This window comes from Pristiophorus japonicus, chromosome 15, assembly GCF_044704955.1.
Source record: "Pristiophorus japonicus isolate sPriJap1 chromosome 15, sPriJap1.hap1, whole genome shotgun sequence".
Taxonomy (NCBI): domain Eukaryota; kingdom Metazoa; phylum Chordata; class Chondrichthyes; family Pristiophoridae; genus Pristiophorus; species Pristiophorus japonicus.
In genome coordinates, this window is record NC_091991.1 from 11,002,422 (window position 1) to 11,022,221 (window position 19,800).

A 19,800-nucleotide genomic window follows, 5' to 3' on the forward strand; every position below is an offset into this window, starting at 1 on the left:
ATCCACTGACTTGCCAATGGACAGGCTTAAGGTTTAATTCTCTGGATAGAAAGTTCTCAATATTTGGTATAAGTTTTTACTTGTATCCTGTACTTATTTCTTCCAACAACCTTTTTAACTGCAGGAGTAAGGATTTAACTTTAAAATTGGAGATCAAAATTTGGAATATTGCCAAAACTAGGTTTAAAGGCTGTTACTCTACATAGTATTTACAGCACATAGGCCATTCGGCCCAATGGGTCCGTGCCGGTGTTTATGCTCCACACGAGCCTCCTCCCACCCCTCTTCATCTCACCCCATCAACATATCCTTTTATTCCTTTCTCCCTCATGTGTTTATCCAGCTTCCCCTTAAATGCATCAATATTATTCGCCTCAACCACTCCCTGTGCGAGCAAGTTCCACATTCACCACTCTCTGGGTAAAGAAGTTTCTCTTGAATTCCTGATTGGATTTATTAGTGACCTAGTTTTGGATTCCCCACAAGTGAAAACCTCATTAGGATGCAGAGTAGTCATGGTCCACCACTTCGAAGGTCATTCTCTGATTTATCCAAGGACTTAAAGTTTATAATTCTTTGGTGAACGCACTCTCTCCAATATGTTGGTACAAAGTGAATATAATATATTTTGGTATAAGTGCTTTAAAAGCAAAACTGATTATTGCTGCCTCCTCCATGCGAACCTTGGCCTATAATTCTGATGGAGCTGGTGTTAGCCGGGTGGAGTAGGCCCCTGCTAATTACAGGAAGAGTCACTATGTTGCGATGGGTAACCCATGCCTGGTTGTTTCCAGCAAGCTCTGAACCTGGGGGAGTGAGGCTTGTGAAGGGTCACTGGGGATGGAGGTTTGTTTTTGCTCTGAGGGTGTAGAAGTCTGTCCCAAGACACTCGATTCAGTGCTTGGTCACGTTGGGAAATGTTCTTGGGCTTGTCGCTCCAGCACAGGAAACGAACGAGAACCTGCCAAAATATCCCGAATGCCCCCCCACCTCACCCATGCTTCCTGACTCTCATCCCCTTTGCTGTCTGGCCCCCATTGTGTATGCAATAACTGTTAGACTGAGTACTGTTTAACTCCAAGAGATAAAACTTTATTAAGGCCAAAAGTGACTAATCTAGAATAATGGCTGGCCTTTTATACTTGGGCTGCACACATGTGCAATAGTGATGCCATCTAGTGGCTAGTGATCCCAGAAGTACATACATGACAGTCCTGAAATGACAATCCCTCATGTTACTTCCCAGGGCCCCAGTCAAACTCCCTCGGGATCCTCCAACTTGGTTTAAGTTTTCATCTGCCATTGGTCTATTCCAGAGAGAATATCTAGATTCTGATCCGTTCTGAAATTGGGCCTAGATGATCCACCTCTGCTACAAGTAAATGAAGTGACCTCTGGCAACTTCATGGGTTGAAGCAAATAATGGAATAAGAAACCTTGATTGATGTCTGCTTTGCCCAACTATTATGCAGAAAATAGGAGTAGGCCACCTGGCTCCTTGAGCATGCTCTGCCATTCAATAAAATCATGGCTGATCTGATCATGGACTCTGCTCCACTTCCCTGCCTGCTCCCCATAACCCTTCACTCCCTTATCGCTCACAAATCTGTATCTCTGCCTTAAATACATTCAATGACACAGCCTCCACAGCTTTCTGGGGCAGAGAATTTCAAGGATTCATGATCCTCTGAAGAAATTCCTCATCTCCATCTTAAAAGGGCGACCCCTTATTCTGAAACTATGCCCCCTAGTTATAGATTTCCCCCATGCGGGGAAACATCCTCCATCTACCCTGTCAAGCCCCCTCAGAATCTGGTTCAATAAGATCACCCCTCATTCTTCTAACCTCCCAATTGAAGTACTTGTCAGAGTATTCTGTTCCAAACAGGTTTGTGGTTGGCAAGGCTATGACCTATTTTCACATTCTGTATCCTGTGTTTCAGCTGTTCAGTCTGGGCGCACAAGACAAGCCCAGTGTGTCTGTGTCCTCCATACCCGGCCAGGGGGTGATTTACAACGTTATTGTGACAGATCCTGCGCTGAACACGTCGGCGGCCTACAGCCCTGTTCATACCTATGGCTGCAACTTTACCGCCACCCTGGACAATTGTTACATGGGGAGTAAGTATCGAACCATTCACATCGCCCGTGGTTTGGAGAGGTCCACTTTTAATTGGCGCTCAAGGAGGGCATAGTTTCAGAATAAGGGGCTGCCCATTTAAAACTGATGAGGAATTTCTTGGTTGTAAATCTGTGGAATTCTCTGCCCCAGAGAGCTGTGGAGGCTGGGTCATTGAATATATTTAAGGTGGAGATACAGATTTTTGAGTGATAAGGGAATAAAGGGTTGTGGGGAGTGGGCAGGGAAGTGGAGCTGAGTCCCTGATCCAATCAGCCATGATCTTGAAAGGCGGAGCAGGCTCGAGGGGCCAAACGGCCGACTCTTGCTCCTATTGTGCTCTAGCTGCCTATCTCTCTCTCTCTGGGGCAGAGAAATGAGTCTAGAATCTTGCATTCCATTTTCCCATCTCACCAGATTCTTGGAAGAAAACCACCTTTTGGGACCTTGGGACATCACAGCACTGTACAGCAAACTCTCTCAAACAGCCCTCCTTTTGCCCCACCCCACTTTCCCTTCTTGCTTCTTGCCTCTTGCAGATACTGGTTTCCTTACAGACTAGCTCAGTAGTTTGAGGATCCCAGCAGCCACATTGCCTCCTGTAGGCAGTTAACAGGCATTTCCAATCTCCCCAGCCCCAGACCATATTTCTGGCTGGATGCCTGGATTTACCTGCCACCAGGGGGAGCGACTGTCGGAGGTCGTTGGGCCACAGACACATGCGTGCAGCCCTTGTGTATATAAAAGCCTCCATGTTTAATCCTCCCTTTTGAGAACTAATAAAGTAGTCAGGTCACACCTGATTGAGTTCATGGTACTAAGGCTATTGAGTTATTGCATACGCAACACTGGCCTGGCATCTTTTCATATTTCGAGGCAAGCTGTGCTTCAGTCAAACCCTTTGCACTTTGGCGGGTGGGGGGGGAGATTAAGTCTACAAGACAATTGCACCTTAACGACATGCCAGTTACTTACCGAGCACAGTGATCGATGACTTTGCAATTGACAGTAATCATAGAAGTTTACAGCAAAGGAGGCCATTTCGGCCCATGTCCGCGCTGGCCAAGAGGCTATCTAGCCTAATCCCACTTTCCAGCTCTAGATCTGTAACCCTGTAGGTTACGGCACTTCAAGTGCACATCCAAGTATTTTTAAATGTGGTGAGGGTTTCTGCCTCTACCACCCTCTACCTGAGTTCCAGACCCCCACCACCCTCTGGGTGAAGACATTTCCCCCTCAAATCCCCTCAACCTTCCACCAATTATTTTAAATTTATGCCCCCTGGTTGTTGACCACTCTGATAATGGAAATAGGCCCTTTTTCAACCACCTCTGTTCCAAGGAAAGCAAACCCAGCTTATCCAATCTGTCATAGCTAAGATTCTCCATTCCTGGCAACATCCTCATAAATCACCTCTCTACCCTCTCCTGTAACATGGTGACCAGAACTGCATGTGACCTAACTAGTGTTTTATACAGTTCAAGCATAACCCCCTGCTCTTGTATTCTGTGCCTTGGCTAATAAAGGCAAGCATTCCATATGCCTTAACCACCTTATCTACCTGGCCTGCTACCTTCAGGGATCTGTGGACATGCACTCCAAGGTCCCTGTGTTCCTCTACACTTCTCAGTGCCCTACCATTTAATGTGTATTCCCTTGCCTTGTTAGCCCTTCCCCTCCCCCAAATACATTGCCTCAATTCTCCAGATTAAATTCCATTTGCCACTGTTCTGACCAGTTGATTGATGGTAGGATTTGGTTTGGCCTGATTTATTGTTTAAATGTGGGTGCTTTAAGTACACCACCTCTTTGAAAATAAAATCCATGCAAATATCACTTCTAGCAGCCCCATGTCCCAATGTTACTCAAATCTCGTGGAGAAAGATGTCTTATTGTCTGTAGTTTCTGGCCCTTTGCTTCCGAGGATTTGCCAATATCCATGCTGTATAATTATTGATGTGGCATGTTTACTGAGGAACAGGAGGCCATTCAGCCTCGTGCCTGTTCCGCCATTCAGTCCAATCAAGGCTGATCCATACCTCAATGCCTTTAACTGCCTTGGCTACATAATCCCATGATACTCTTGGCCAACAATCTCCTGCAAAATGGTGGCTGTGTTCACCTGCAGTAACTTGGGTCTGAATTGCTTTGGGACACCAGGTCAGTGGATGCAAGTTATCTTCTGGTGTGCACCAATTTGCATTTCTAATTCCCCCAAAAAGTAACCTGACTGGAAACGATCGACTATTTTACTGATTTGTGTGTTTTATGGAGTTTAATTCTTGGTGTAGGCAGCTCTCTTGGTAAGGTGTATATAAGGTTCATGATTTCTGCACCAGTGTTTCTTTTTGTGGCCTTTGTTCAAATCTAGAAACCATTAGCTGATTTACTAATGCTTTGTTATATATGCAGACTATAGCTATACTGTGTAGTCACTGTATAGTTGCATAAGATGGAGACTTTACTGATATACTATCAATAATATACTGGCACCACTAGAGGGTACAACTGGTGGAGACCAGGGTTTCCTGTCCTGGTGGCAGAGGCTGTATAAAAGGGTAGCTGCCTCACTCGAGCTATGAATAAAGGACCAAGGTCACTACAGTGTGAGTACAACACATTGCCTCGTGGAGGCATTCATAAGTACATTACAGACAAAGTAACTTAGAGTGCTAGTCTTGCATTTATATAGCACCTTTCATGACTGCTGGATGTCACAAAGGACCTGGCATTGCCCCCCCTGCCCGAAAGCCGGCAGTGCGGCGCTCACTCGGTACTGTCCCCTCCGGCAGTGCAGCTTTCCCTCGGCACTGCCCCGGAGTCTCCGCCTGGATTTTTTGTGCTCCAGTCTCGAGTGGGACCTCAAAACCACAACCTTCTGACTTGGGTGAGAGTGCTGTCCATTGAGCCACGGTTGACACACACAAGGTGTCCGTGCTGCACATGGTGCAATACTTCAAAAGGTTGCTTCAGCGCTACAGCGAAGGCAAGACCTCGTAAGAACAGGAGTAGGCCATCTAGCCCCTCGAGCCTGCTCCGCCATTCAAAAAGACCATGGCTATTGCTGCACTTCAGACTAATACTTTTACTTTGCTCTGCTCCTTATTGCCACTTCCTCTTGAGGCTCTGATATTGTCGGTTAGTGCGTGGTTAGTAATGGGGTGTTGTAATACTTGGCCTTGACTCAATGTTATGTCCGCAAGATGTGGGGAGTTTGTCAAGAATCTATTAACGAGAGTTTTTTTTAAATGTTCTTTTTAGGAAGGATTTCAACAAGAATATTTTTTGCTTCTGCTGGGCTCGTTGGATTATTTATTTGCTTCTTTGGACATCGATACCTAAAAACAGGTGAGTTCTCGGTCTGATGGAGAATGGGCTCCACCTTGTGGGGATCATTTCCACTCCGAGGGTGTGCACCTGCCTTACTTTTTAAAAAGGTTGCTGATGGTCTGAAGCATCGATGGCCAGGGCTACGATCCAAACATTCTCCAGTTGGGTACTTCTGGTTTCGTTCTGGGCACTGCACCTTGGAGAATATATTGGAAGGGGTGCAGCACAGATTCACCTGAATTTTTACCTGGTCTGAAAGGATTAAATTGAGCACCGGTTAGACAGATGGCTTGTATTCCCTTTGTTGTGTATGCATGCCTGTTTACTGTGTGATGTCTAACAGTTATGCTACATTGAATATACCCTTATACTGTACACAACTTACCAGTACACCAGAGGGTGCTGCTGCTGGAGACCTAGGGGTTGCCTGCACACTGTAGGGAACTCTGCTTGTTGTTGTCACCTGCAAATAAAGGACTACAGGTCTACAGCTTTAAGTATCATACCTTGCCTTGTGGAGTCATTACTAAAGGTGCCTACATACACCATACACCCTTGAGTTTAGAAGATTAAGGGGTGGTCTAATTGGGGTGTGCAACGGCCACCGCAAGTTAAGAACTCATGCAGACCTATTCCACCCTTCAATATGAAGTTCGGGACCCTCGTGGACAACTCCCAACAGTGACTGGCTGGAATGCCGCACCACCATAGTTGCCCAGGAACTTGGGTGCTTTGAGGTTGGCATCGCTGCCCTAAGCCAGACCTGGCAGGCAGAAGGCCAGGAACAAGATCGAGGTTACACATTCTGGAAAGGCAAACCAGAGGAAGAACACTACCTCCACAGAGTCTGTTTCACTATTGAGCGAGCTGGTCGACTGCCTCAGACTCCCCCTGTGGGATTAGTGAACATCTCGTGACACTCCGACTCTCCCTATCCCAGAACCAATGCGCCAGTATCTTCAGTGCGTATGCCCCAACACTCAATGCAACTGATGATGATTAAAAGATTCGATGGGATAGATAAACTATTTCTTTTGTTGGAAAGGGGAGGGAGTCTGTCCAGAACAAGGGGGCAGAACTTTAAAATTTGAGCCGTGCCGTTCAGGGGTGATGTCAGGGAGCACTTCAGAGGTAGCAGAAATCTGGAAAACCCGCTCCCAACAGCTCTGCCCATGTCCCTATACAGGGCAGGGTGGGAGGAGGCTCGTGTGGAGCATAAACACCAGTCTGGACCTGTTGGGCCGAATGGCCGGTCTCTCTCGGCAGAGTCGATGTAATCCAGCACCATCTCTTCTGTGAATTTTAAGCACATTAAATGCATGTGCTTCTGAGAATTCTTGAGGATTTAAGTGCCATATTCCCATCTTTTCACCTGAGCGTGTTTAGCGGAAAAGGCAGTGTTTGCAGCAAACTGCAGTGGTAATTTATTTAAAGTAAATACTTTTTGTGTATTACAGAATTGTTCTTCATGGGATTCACTTTCATGGGATTTCTGTTTTTCGTTCTCATCATACGAACGGTAACGATGGAGCTGGATTATGAAGGTAAATGAATTGGCGAATGATGAGTGGACTACTGTTCTGCAAAGAAGTGGTTTTTAGACAAAATCTGGATTAGTTGAATGGGGCAGTATGAACTAACTGGGGCCATTTCCAAAGGGGGTACAGGAACAGACCTGTGGGTGAATTGACACAAATCTTTGAAGATGGCAGGACATGTTGAGAAGGCTGTTTATTTTAAACATGTGGAATTCTTGGCTTTAATAGCGGCATGGGGTACAAAAGCGTGGAAGTAAACCTGTGTAAATCACTGGTTCTGCCCCAACTGGAGTTTTGTGTCCAATTCTGGGCACCGCACTTTAGGAAGGATGTGAAGGCCTTGGAGAGGGTGCAGAAAAGATTTGAGGTTCCAGGGATGAGGGACTTCAGTTACATGGAGAGATTAGGGAAGCTGGTGTGGTTCTCCTTGGAGCAGAGAAGTTTGAGGAGATGTACATGTTTTTGATATAAGTAAGGAAAAACTTTCCACTGGTCAATAACCAGAAGACATAAGATTTAAGGAGATTGATTTGTTTGCCAGAGGCGATGTGAGGGAACTTTTTAGGCAGTGAATTGTGATCTGGTATGCGCTGCCTGAAAAGGTGGAGAATACAGATTGTGGTAACATTCAGGAGGGAATTGGATAAATACTTGCAGGGAATAAATGTACAAGGCTATGGGGAAAGTAGGGGAGTGGGACTGATTTGGATCATCCTTTTCAGTGAATTAAAGGAGCACTGACATCTGGGGGGGGTGGAGGAGTGAGAGGGAGGGAAAGAGATGGGAGGGGTGAGGCCATCGAGGGATTTGAAAACCAGGTTGAGAATTTTATGATTTAAGTACCCTGTTACCAGTTCCTGAATAATGGATTCCAGCATTTTCCTGACCACTGATGTCAGACTAATTGGCCTGTAGTTCCCGGCTACACACTCCCTCCTTTTTGAATAGTGGAGTTCTGTTTGGCCAAATGGCTGCCTCCTGTGCTGTATCATTATTCAAAGGTGCAAACTTCAAGCCATTTAATGGCCTTCAATCTAAACTGCAATTTGGTCGACTTGTGAGATGGGTGCAAGCTAATGCACCTTGTGTTCTGTATAACATTTAGATCTCTTAATTGCCAATGAACTACAAACTCCGATGGTAGTTTTAACTTTTTAATCTTGGCAGAGTAACAAGCTGCTGGCTGTTTGCCAGTTTCTTTGTCTTACTGAGACACATGGTCAAAATGGCTGTATTTTATACTGGGTTCAATTTACAGAAAAGAACTGACCACCTTTGACCTTATTGGCTCACTACCCAAGGTCTGAAAATGTCAAGTTGATAATGCAATGTGGCTGAAATGCATGTAGCATCTCTGACTTGTTGTCTGTGAATTTTCACAGCCTGTCTAAATGCAGCCTGTTTGAATTCTCTATCAAACATTGTCCATGTAGAACGGGGAGCAGAGCTGCATGCTGTTGACCAGGGTTGGCTTGGGGTGGGGGGGGGTGGGTGGTGGAGTTTGTGGTTCTGTTTGAAGCTGATCTTGGCCAGTTCATGTGGGCGGCTCCACGTTCAAAAAGGATCTGGCTACACTTGCTGTCTGCACACTGTTTTGTTGCCTACATGTCTAACAATTTTTTTTTTTTAAAAACAAGAAAAAGCTAAATTGAAGGAATTTGTATAAAAAAAAACACACTTTCCCCCTTCCCTTCCCCTAGTTCCACATTGACTAAGACAAACAAAATGCTAGAAATCTGTATAAAGGAACTCTCGGCCATTCAGTCCCTCGAGCCTGCACCACCATTCAATTGGATCATGGCTGATCTGTACCTCAATCCCATTTGCTCTGTGTCCCTCGATACCCTTACCCAACTCTCAATCTCCATCTCAGTCTTGAAAGCTCAACGTTGCCCAGCATCCACAGCCTTTTGGGAGAGAATTCCAGATTTTTACTGCTGTGGTAAGGGGGAAAAGTGCTCCCTGATTTGACACCTGAATTGCCTGGCTCTGAAGATTATGCCCCCTTGTGAATGCTCATCTGGAGAGATTGGGTAAATCTGTTTTCGGGCATGGATGCTTTAATCAGAACTCGGATATTGAAGGAAACTGCACGTGGTGATGTCAGTGTGCCTAAACTGGCTGAGACAAATATAAGCAGAATGAGCAATCAAGACATGTGAGCCAGAGTGTGAATAGCTGAGGAAGTGGGTAGAAGCCTAAACAAAACGAGCAGGAAACTGGTAGAAGAAATAAGTGGCTGAACAATACCAGTGCTGACCTCCATCAGCAGCATGTTCTGATGGAGGGCCACCTGCCCAGAGCACACTGTGCGGTGACGACTCTCTGGGTCTCCAGGGACACGTAGCCAGTGTTTGCAGGGTGGGCATGACTTGAATTGCTTCACTCGTTTGGGTTTCCTTGGATTCAGTCATGTAAGAGTGGGATTTTTTCCATTTCTCGATCTGGTTCTAATGTTCATTGAGAAACCATGTAGACCACTTGCACACTGTGCTCAGGTATAAAAGGCCAGCCATTTTGAGAGTTAGGCACTTTGGGCCTAAATAAAGCCGAGCCAAGATTGTATCTTGCTTAGTTAAACAGTACTCAGTTTGAACCTTTATTATATGCATAACAACCACAATGAAAATTCAGTGAAGGATGTGAATCGGGGCAGCGGGTGTGCTCATCTCTGTCGCATACTAATTGTCCGTGCCCCCCAAAAATGTGACACCAGTGATGCGTTGTACTTGGGACCATTTTTAAATTAAAATAAGACACGTTAATCTGATTCACATAAATTTGAGCGCGCACACTTCATTATGCCCTTGACCGAGAGAATACTAGAACATGTGACATTATCTGTCTCTGAAAGGTCGCAGGGGAAACCTTTTGTGAATCAGTCTGGACTGGATTTGGACACTGGTCCCTGAAGTAAAAACTGAAGCCTAAACTCTTCCTTCCCACCACCCCAACAAGAGGGTCATTTGAACCTGATTCTTTGCTTGTTGTACTATAGATGCTAAGGTGGTTTCTCCCCCCCCCCCCCCCCCCCCCCAGGCTGCAGTGTCTAGAACCAGGGCTCAGTCGCTGGTTAAGGGGTCGGCCACTTCGGGCTGAGATGAGAAATTTCTTCACTCGGAGGGTAGTGGTGAATCTTTTCCCCCAGAGGGCTGTGGATGTTGAGTATATTCAAGACTGAGATTTTTGGCTTCTAGAGGAATCCAGGGATATGGAGATGAGGTGGGAAAGTAGAGTTGAGGTGGAAGATTAGCCATGATATTGAATGGTGGAGCAGGCTCGAGGGGCCAAATGGCCAACTCCTAATTGTTTGGATTGTAAATTCTATCCTTTGTTCCCCTCAGTGGTGTTGAGTCTGGTGGCTGTGGCAGGGTTTGCTGGAGGTGGTTTGCTGGTGACTTGCTGGTGGCGATTGGGTTCCGTCGCGTTCTGCATGTTGGTCGTTGGCCTGGTGCTGGGATTCTTGTTGTCGTCTTTGGTCTTCTTCACACCATTGGGTGAGTAATTGAAGAGTAATTTACTGACCCGTCTACAAAAGCCCAATGTTGGTTTCAAGTTCAATTTCAGGTTTAATTATTTCATCCCTAGCTCAGTGGGTAGCGACACTCGCCTGAGTCAGAGGTTGTGGGTACAAGACTCACTCCAGAGAAATGAGCGCACGAATCTAGGCTGACACTCCCAGTGCAGTACTGAGGGAGTGCTGCACTGTCGGAGGTGCCGTCTTTCGGATGAGACGTTAAACCGAGGCCCCGTCTGCTCAGATGGACTTAAAAGATCCCATGGCACTATTTTGAAGAGCAGGGGAGTTATCCCTGGTGTTCTGGCCAATATTTATCCCTCAACCAATATCCCCAAAACAGATTATCTGGTCATTGTCACATTGCTGTTTGTGGGAGCTTGCTGTGTGCAAATTGGCTGCTGTGTGCCACATTTCCTACATTACAACAGTACTTCAAAAGTACTTAATGGCTGTAAAATGCTTTTGGACATCGAGGTCATGAAAGGCACTATATAAATGCAAGTCCTTTTGCTGTTTTTTTAAGCTCTTGCACATTGAGCTTTTCATTACTGTGTTGAGCATCTAACCACTGTCCCTTGACATTCAATGGTATTACCATTGGTGGATCCCCAACATCAACATGCTGGGGGTGTTGCCATTGATCAGAAACTACAAGAGCGGGTCAGAGGCTGGGTATTCTGCGGCGAGTGTCTCTCCTCCTGACTCCCCAAAATCTTTCCACCATCTACAAGGCACAAGTCGAGTGTGATGGAATACTCTCCACTTGCCTGGGTGAGTGCAGCTCCAACAACACTCGAAGCTCGACACCATCCAGGACAAAGCAGGTACCGCTTGATCAGCACCCCATCCACCACCTTCAACATTCACTCCCTCCACCACCGGCGCACCGTGGCTGCAGTGTGTACCATCTACAAGATGCACTGCAGCAACTTGCCAAGGCTTCTTCGGCAGCACCTCCCAAACCCGTGACCTCTACCACCTAGAAGAACAAGGGCAGCAGGTGCATGGGAACACCACCACCTCCACATTCCCCTCCCAGTCACACCATCCTGACTTGGAAATATATTGGCTGTTCCTTCATTGTCGCTGGGTCACAATCCTGGAACTCCCTCCCTCCCTAACAGCACTGTGGGAGTACCTTCACATGGACTGCAGCAGTTCAAGAAGGCAGCTCACCACCTTATGTGCAATATATGCTAGCTCTGCCAGTGACACCCAACACAGGAACAAATTCATTTTTTTTAAAGTTCCTCTATGTATGTACATAAACCTCACCCAAATGTAAGACTTGCCACTAGGGGGCACACCTGTGGGAGACCTAAGGGTCACCTGTGCACCCTGAGGCAAGCAGGTATAAAAGGTGATTCACCGTGCTGCTTCCCCACTAGAGTCTGAATAAAGAGACCGAGGTCACAACAGTTTGAGCTTGCGATATAGTCCTGTGGATTTATTCTGAACATAACACATTTTTGATTCCTACTGAGGATTTCTGAGTTAACTTAATGTTGGAGACTCCACAGCCAATTTAATTTGCTTGTGTTTGAGGAGTGATGCTGACTTTTTTTGTATATTTCAGGAAACCTTTCTGCCTTCCATGACGATGTTGTCTTCTGGGTGGTGTTTACCAGTGTGGCTTTGCTGGTACCTCTGGTGTTCTTTAGCTGCCCAAGAGCTGTGAGTTCTGTGTTGTGCCGGGCAGTGACTGAAGGCAACAAGCGGTGCAAAGTGTTGTCTAGGCTCTTGTTTAAAAGGGAAAGTTGGCCAGGAATGAGGAAACTCTCATTGAGCAAAATGGAGAAGTGGGTTTCTGATGCGGGGGTGGTGGTGTAAAGTGGTTTGGAAAGTCTCTCATTTCTCCTGATTACATGTGTCTGGTATCTCAATGAAGTACCCATTCTGAAATACTTGAGTCCTGGCAAGCTTTTTTATTTTGCAGACATCACCACACACCGGCTGGCCTGTGCGTTGCAAGAATGGGTGGGCTAGATGTTAATCCAGTGCAGAAACTCTGCAGGCGATTTTCCCTGTTCAAATCCCAGAAATTAACCGCACGGAAGGAGGCCATTTGGCCCATCGTGTCTGTGCTGGCCGACAAAGCGATCCCGCCTAATCCCACTTTCCAGCTCTCGGTCCGTAGCCCTGTAGCTTACGGCACTTCAAGTGCACATCCAAGTACTACTAAAATGTGGTGAGGGTTCCTGCCTCTCTCTCCCTTCCAGGCAGCGAGTTCCAGACCCCCCACCACTCTCGGTGAGAAGTTCCCCTTGAATCACCTCTTGCCCTTCTACCAATTATTTTAAATATATCCCTGCTGGTTGTTGAACCCCTTTATTAGGGGAAATAAGTCCCTCCTACCCACTCTATCTAGGCCCCTCCATAATTTTATACACCTAAGGTCTCCTCAGCCTCTGTTTCAAACATAAATAACCCCAACCTATCCAATCTTTCCTCCATAGCTAAAATTCTCCAGTCCAGGCAACATCCTCGTAAATCTCCTCTACCCCCTCCAGTGCAATCACATCTGTCCTGCAATGTGGTGACTCGAGCTTGCCTTGTTAGCCCTCCCCGAATGCATTACCTCACACTTCTCCAGATTGAATTCCATTTGTCACTGTTCTGCCCAACTGACCAGTTCATATATTCCTGCTGTCTACAGCTTTCTTCATCAACCACCTGGCCAATTTATGTATCATTTGCAAACTTCTTAATTATACCACCTACATTCAAGTCTAAATCATTGATGTATACCTCAAAGTAAGGGATCTTGTACTGAGCCCTGCAGAATCCCACTGGAAACAGCCTTCCAGTCAAACACCAATCAACCATTACCCTTTGCTTCCTGCCTGGGCCAATTTTGGATTCAACTTGCCACTCTGCCCTGGATCCCATGGGCTTTTACTTTTGTGACCAGTCTACCATGTGGGAACTTATCAAAAGCTTTGCTAAAATCCGTATACATTATATCAAACGCATCCTCATTAACCCTTGCGACCACCTCAAACTTCAATCCAGTTAGTCAGACAAATCCACACTGTCTGTCCTTGATTAATGGAATCTAATAGTCAGTGATCTCCTAGACTAGTCAATCGCCTGGGTGGGTCAGAACTTTTCCCAGATTTTATTCCCCCCCCCCCCCCCCCCCAATTGGCCTGTTTTTTTCGCTCTCCCAGGAGATCGAATGGCTCCAGGTGGAGTGTAAAATGTTGATACATGGGGTAACGCAGTTGTGTGGGGTGGACTGGTTGGGCTGGGTGCTCTTTACCTGTCCGCCATTGTTGATTGTTCACAGGATTATATGTGACCTTCAGGGCTGCTGATCGAGGGCCGTGTGGCTCTTTGTTGTCCTGTGTGGACATGATGGGCCGAAATGGCCTCCTTCTGCACTAAGTTTCAATGTAATCCGTAAATGCAGATTTATCCTGTCCCTTAATTTTCCCACCAAAGGTTAGGTTGACTGGCCTGAAATTACTTAGTTGATCCCTTTTTTTTCTCTTTTTAAACTAAGGTACCACATTAGCAGTCCTCCAGTACTGTACCTGTAGCCAGAGGATTGGAAAATGATCTAAGCCTCTGCTATTTCCTCTTGCTTAACAGCCTGGGATATATTTCATCTGGGCCTGGGGACTTATTCACTTTCAAAGCTGCTGAACCCCTTAATACTTACACTCTCTCTTCTAATATTTCATACTCTTCCCTGATTGCAATGTCTGCATCATGCCTCTTTTGTAAAAAAAAATAAATACAAAGAACTATACCCACATCTTCTGCCACATAGGTTACCTTTTATGGTCTCTAGTGGTCCCTACTCTTTAGTTATCCTCTTGTTCTTTATGTATTTATAAAACATCTTTGGGTTTTCCTTGATTTTATTTGCCAACATTTTTTCATGATCTTTGCTTAATTTCCTTTCCAGTTTCACCCCTGCACTTTCTATACCCCTTGGTTTTTCTGCTGTATTGAGTCCTTTGTCATAAACTTCCCTTTTTTTTCTTTAACCTACTATATGCCTTTGACCTCCCAGGAGGCTCTAGATTTGTTAGTCCCACCCCTTTGCTGTAAGGGAACATACTTGCTCTGCACCCTCAGGATCTCTTCCTTGAATGCCTCTCGCTGCTCTGACTGATTTGCCTTCCAGTAGCTGATTTCAGACCATTTTGGCTTTGTAAAATTGGCTTTACCCCAATTGAAAACTTTATTCCTGGTCTATCTTTGTCCTTTTTCCATAACTACCCAAAATCTAACTGAATTATGATCTCCAGACCCCAAATGCTCTCCCACTGATGCCCCTTCCACCTAGAAATATCGAAATTTACAGCACAGACGGAGGCCATTTCGGCCCATTGTCGGCTGGCGTGGACACTAAGAGCCGCATGACCCTTGCTCAGCAGCCCTGAAGGTTACATATAAACCTATGAACAATGACGAAGGTAAAGAGCATCCAGCCCAACCAGTCCGCCTCCCACTACTGCGAGACCCCTTGTACTGAAACATTCTACACTCCACCCCAACTGGAGCCATGTGATCTCCTGGGAGAGGCAAAAACCAGGCCAAATTAGGAAGAAAAAAATCTGGGAAAATTCCTCCGACCATCCAGGCAATTGAAACTAGTCCAGGAGATCACCCTGGCTGTATTCAATTCCCTGCAGTACTTACCATTAATACTGTGTCGGCCAACAAAAGGTCATCCAGTCTAATCCCAATTACCAGCTCCAGGTCTGTAACACTGCAGGTTATGGCACTTTGCCCATCCAATCATCTCTTAAAAGTGGTGAGGGTTTCTGCATCCACCACTCTTTCAGGCAGCGAGTTCCAGATCCCCACAACCCTCTTTGTAAAGAAGCTCCCCTCAAATCCCCTCTAAACCTTCCACCACCCACCTTAAAACTATGCCCCCTCAAACAATGGAAATAGGCCCTTGCTATCCACTATGTTCAGGCCCCTTAATATTTTGTGCACCTCAATGGGGTCTTCTCGACCTCCTCTGTTCCGATGAGAACAAACCCAGCCTATCCAATCGGTCCTCCTAACTAAGATTCTCCATTCCAGGCAGCATCCTAGTAAATCTCCTGCACCCTCTAGTGCAATCACGTCCTTCCTATAATGCAGCGACCAGAACTGCATGCAGTACTCCAGCTGTGGCCTAATCAAAGTATTATACAAGTTAAGCATAACATCCCTGCTCTTGCATTCTGTATACCACCTTAACCACCTTATCTACCTGGCCTACTTTCAGGGATCTGTGGACAAGCACTCCAAGGTCCCTTTGTTCATCTACACTATTAAGTGGCCGCCTGCTTAATGTGTATACCCTTTTCCTTCTTGGCCTTCCCAAAGTGCATCACCTCATGACTTTGAATTAAATTCCATTTGCCATTACTCTGCCCACCTGACCAGTAGATTGATATCCTCCAACAGCCCATGACTTTCTTCCTCTATCAACCACACAGCCAATTTTGCAAACTTAATCATACTTTCTCTATTCAAATCTAAATTGTTTATGTACACCACAAAAAGCAAGGGACCCAGTACTGAGCCCTGCAGAACCCCACTGGAAACATCCTTTCAGTCACAAACATCTATCAACCAATACCCTTTGCTTCCTACCTCCAAGCCAATTTTGCATCCAATTTGCCACTTTGCCCTAGATCCCATGGGCTTTAACCTTCATGACCAGTCTGCCATGTGGGACCTTATCAAAAGCTTTGCTAAAGTCCATATTCACTACATTGTATGCACAACCCTCTTGGTTACCTCACAAAATTCAATCCGGTTAGTCAAACACTATCTTCCCTTAACAAATCCATGCTGACTGTCCCTAATTAATCCCTGCCTTTTCAAATATAGATTTATCCTGTCTTTCAGGATTTTTTCCAATAATTTTCCCACCACTGAGGTTAGGCTGACAGGCCTGTAATTACTCAGCCTATCCCTTTCTCCCTTAAACAAGGCAGTCCTCTGGCACAATACCCAAATCCAAAGATGACTGAAAAATGGTCAAGGCCTCTGCTATTTCCTCTTGCCCAGCTTCATTCCCAAAAACTGAGTCCAGAACTGACCCCTCCCTTGTAAGGGCTAACTCTCCAGGATTGTCCCTTTTTTTTTGTTGGGTAGAATTTCTATATGGGGGAAGGGGTGGAGAATGGTAACACAACACTGGTACATTTACCAACTGTAAATGGTGATGGCATAAACTGAAATGTCTCCCTTGAATCTCAGCAACAGATGTTAAACATGCAAACATTGCCTTTTGGCATGATGCAAATTACACAACTCTTTAGCTAATTTGTTCACAATCCTGAACATGGGAATAGCTGGGTGACAGACCCAGGTCCACTCATTCACCACCTCCCACCCTGGGAGTCCCATGACTAATGATGGGGTTGTTGACCAATCACAGCACTCTATATCCCTCAGTCTACAACAGACCCAGAATGTGAGGAAAACCCCCCAGTCGGGGAGAGCTTTAGGAACCACAGGTCCAACGTCCCCTGTTTCTCTCCCCCCCCCCCCCCCCCCCCCCCCCCAGCCCCCGAGCTCGCTACACTCACCACATGGCACATCTCCAATTACTCCCATACTGTGTTGCAAAATGTTTTCAAGCAGTAATCCCACCAGTGTGCATTGCTGCATTATACCTGGACTAAGGAATTGCAAAGGTTTGTAGGGGCTTTTTCCTGCTTTTAGGTGTTGAATAATTTTTTTTTCTGTTTAGTTGAATATAACGAGCTGTGGATTTGTTGGCTCTTATGCGGTGATCCTGGCCATCCATAACTTTGTGTACACCAGCCTTGCCTACATCACACTGAACATTCTCAAACGTGCTCTGAATGACTCCTTCAACACTGCCTACACAAATGTGCCCTTTCAGATGAATGGTGAGTCCACTCAAACCTCCATTGTGGGAGGGTCTGCTTTCACATTGAGGTCTGCTGTTACAAGGTCATACAATTAACAGGTGGTCATGTTCTGATTGAACATGGGAATTGCTAGATTGCAGGTGGGAGTCTCTGGTTTACCTTTTACCATCCTGGTAGTTTCCTCATGGTTTGTCTTTTCAGACTGTTCTGAATTCTGTCATTTCTCTAGTGCAGCAGTAAATAGTAACATTTTTTAAAATCTAGAGCAAAAAAAACATGTTTGAAGAAGCTTGAGCAGGTGAGAAAGTGTCTGAGCTTTGTGGGAGAGTTGGGACAGGGGACTGAAGGTTCAGTTCAACCAATAGGTTGAGAAGGCTTTTAAAGGTGGGGATAGTGGTATAGTTGGGGAAAGGGGTTTGGGATGAGAGTGGGGCTAAGATGGATGAAGGTTTGGCCACAAAGTAGAGGGCTGAGTACTGGAGTATTTTGGGCCAGCAATACACTATACATTGGGTGTCCTACTTCAGGAAGGATGCTGGGGCTATTTAGAGGGGTAGAAGCGATTTTGAGGGGTCTTGATTTGAAGGAGAAACTGGGGGTTCTTTGTTTAAAAAGAAATGGATTAAAAATTTAAACTTAAGGGCAGGAGAATGTGCAGGTGTGATGGGCTGAATGGCCTCCTGTACTGTCATTTCCTTTACTGAGAATACAACCATTGTTTTTCACTGGTTTTAAATTCTGATTTGTTTGATGGTGCCACCTAGTGTTCACACACGCTGGGCAACTGGTTAGAGATATTTAGGAGATTATCCCTCCAGCACATACCTGCTGCAATGCAACTGGGTAATTTCTCTAATTGTATAGATGGAGTTTAACAGTGCTATTGTTGGCTTGAGTGCAGAATTATTCACGTGAATTCTACAATGAGGTGAGAAGATTCTTTAACAGCAAGTTGGAATGTGCTGCTTGAAAGGGAGATGGGAGCAGATTTTATAGTAACTTTCAAAAGGAAATTGGATAAATACTTGAAGGGCTATTGGGAAAGAGCAGGGGGAGTGGGGTTAATTGGATCACTCAGAGTTGGCACAGACTTGATGGGCTGAATGGCCTCCTGTGCTGCAAGATTCTGTGGCTTGCACAGTTCTCTTGATTTGTGTACAGTAAATGTGTTTTTCTTAATTCAGATTATGTCTTGATAACTGTGTGGGTGGTCTTGCTGGTGTGTGGAATGGTGGTCCAGTTTCACCGAGAGAAGGGCCAGCCCATCTTCCCATCCAGCCCATACCAAACCTGGAAACGAGACCGGGAGCGGCGTCGGACCAACATCCTGGATCCCAGTCACCATATCCCACCGCTCAAGGATCGCATGAAGAACGCGCTGACTGGTGTCCAACGGCTCTTCACCAAACGGCAGCCTGCGGGTGAACAAACCCCATTGCTTCTATAGGCTGCGGACAACATCCAGGGAGGGCGTGGCTCTCCTTTCCCTTTAGTTCCAAATATCAGGACTTTGTACTGACTTGCCAATTCACATTAGGTATCCAAATAGTAGGCTGACTTAAACCAGTGTTCATTTTATTCCAAGGTGTTTATATTGAATCTTGACTGTCATAAAGGACTGTCCTACAATGTAAACCCATTATTGGTCTGATGAACTGATTGGCTGGTCACTGGGTGAAACTTGCACAGAGAGCATTTGTAAATATGGGACCTATTGTGGCAGTGGTGTAGGAATGCATGGACTGGTATGGGTTGGTGCTCTACTCTGGCCATTTGCACAGTGTTGGTACAATTACTATTTATTTGTAATTTTTAAAAAAAAGTACCTAGTATATCCTGGGCAATTGGGGAACAGTTGGTCCTAACATTTACCACTGTCAAGAACCAGTGATATCAAACACTGAGAGCTATAGATTTAAAAAAATGTATTCAAAGAATTAAAGACTTGCACAGTGCAATGCACATTTAAATACCTCATTGAATTCTAGATCACTATTTCTGACCTAGGAATTAAATGCTTGTTTACAACAAACTTGGCTTTTAATTTTAAAAAAAATTCCAAAAAACTTTAAAAAAAAACTTTGTTCCACAGTATTTACTAAGTGCTACCAAGTTGTACCTAGGAGATGTTGGCCAGGTGATTCCCCTGTTCTTCCCCCCCCCCCCCCCCCCCCCCCCTCCACCAAAAAAAAATGTTGAAATTATCATGGTGACTTGTATTAAACATTTGGGAATAGAGATTTCAGAATTGAGCCAAGTTTGGATAAAATAAACTGGAAATTGTGCAATATTTTCCATTGCCTAGATTCCTGCACTATGGCTACAGGGGGAAATCAGTTGGGTATAAGGTGCATGGGTTGATCAAACATTGGCTAAACAGTCCCCCTCCTTCCTTCCCTTGTGCTGCTTGGCTCTGCTCTGCTCTGCCCAGGATTA

General features: G+C 45.5%; 1 protein-coding gene across 1 annotated transcript in view; it reads left to right on the top strand.

The window, feature by feature from the left end:
* Positions 1-19,396, top strand: part of tm7sf3 (transmembrane 7 superfamily member 3) — a 49,176-nt gene extending 29,780 nt beyond the window's left edge. The window contains exons 6-12 of the mRNA XM_070901550.1: positions 1,944-2,121; positions 5,381-5,467; positions 6,907-6,993; positions 10,332-10,484; positions 12,084-12,181; positions 17,220-17,382; positions 18,549-19,396. Of these exons, the coding sequence (XP_070757651.1) occupies positions 1,944-2,121; positions 5,381-5,467; positions 6,907-6,993; positions 10,332-10,484; positions 12,084-12,181; positions 17,220-17,382; positions 18,549-18,811 (1,029 nt within the window). The 3' untranslated portion in view covers positions 18,812-19,396. The remainder of the gene's footprint in view (positions 1-1,943; positions 2,122-5,380; positions 5,468-6,906; positions 6,994-10,331; positions 10,485-12,083; positions 12,182-17,219; positions 17,383-18,548) is intronic.
* The last annotated feature ends 404 nt before the right edge of the window (positions 19,397-19,800 follow it).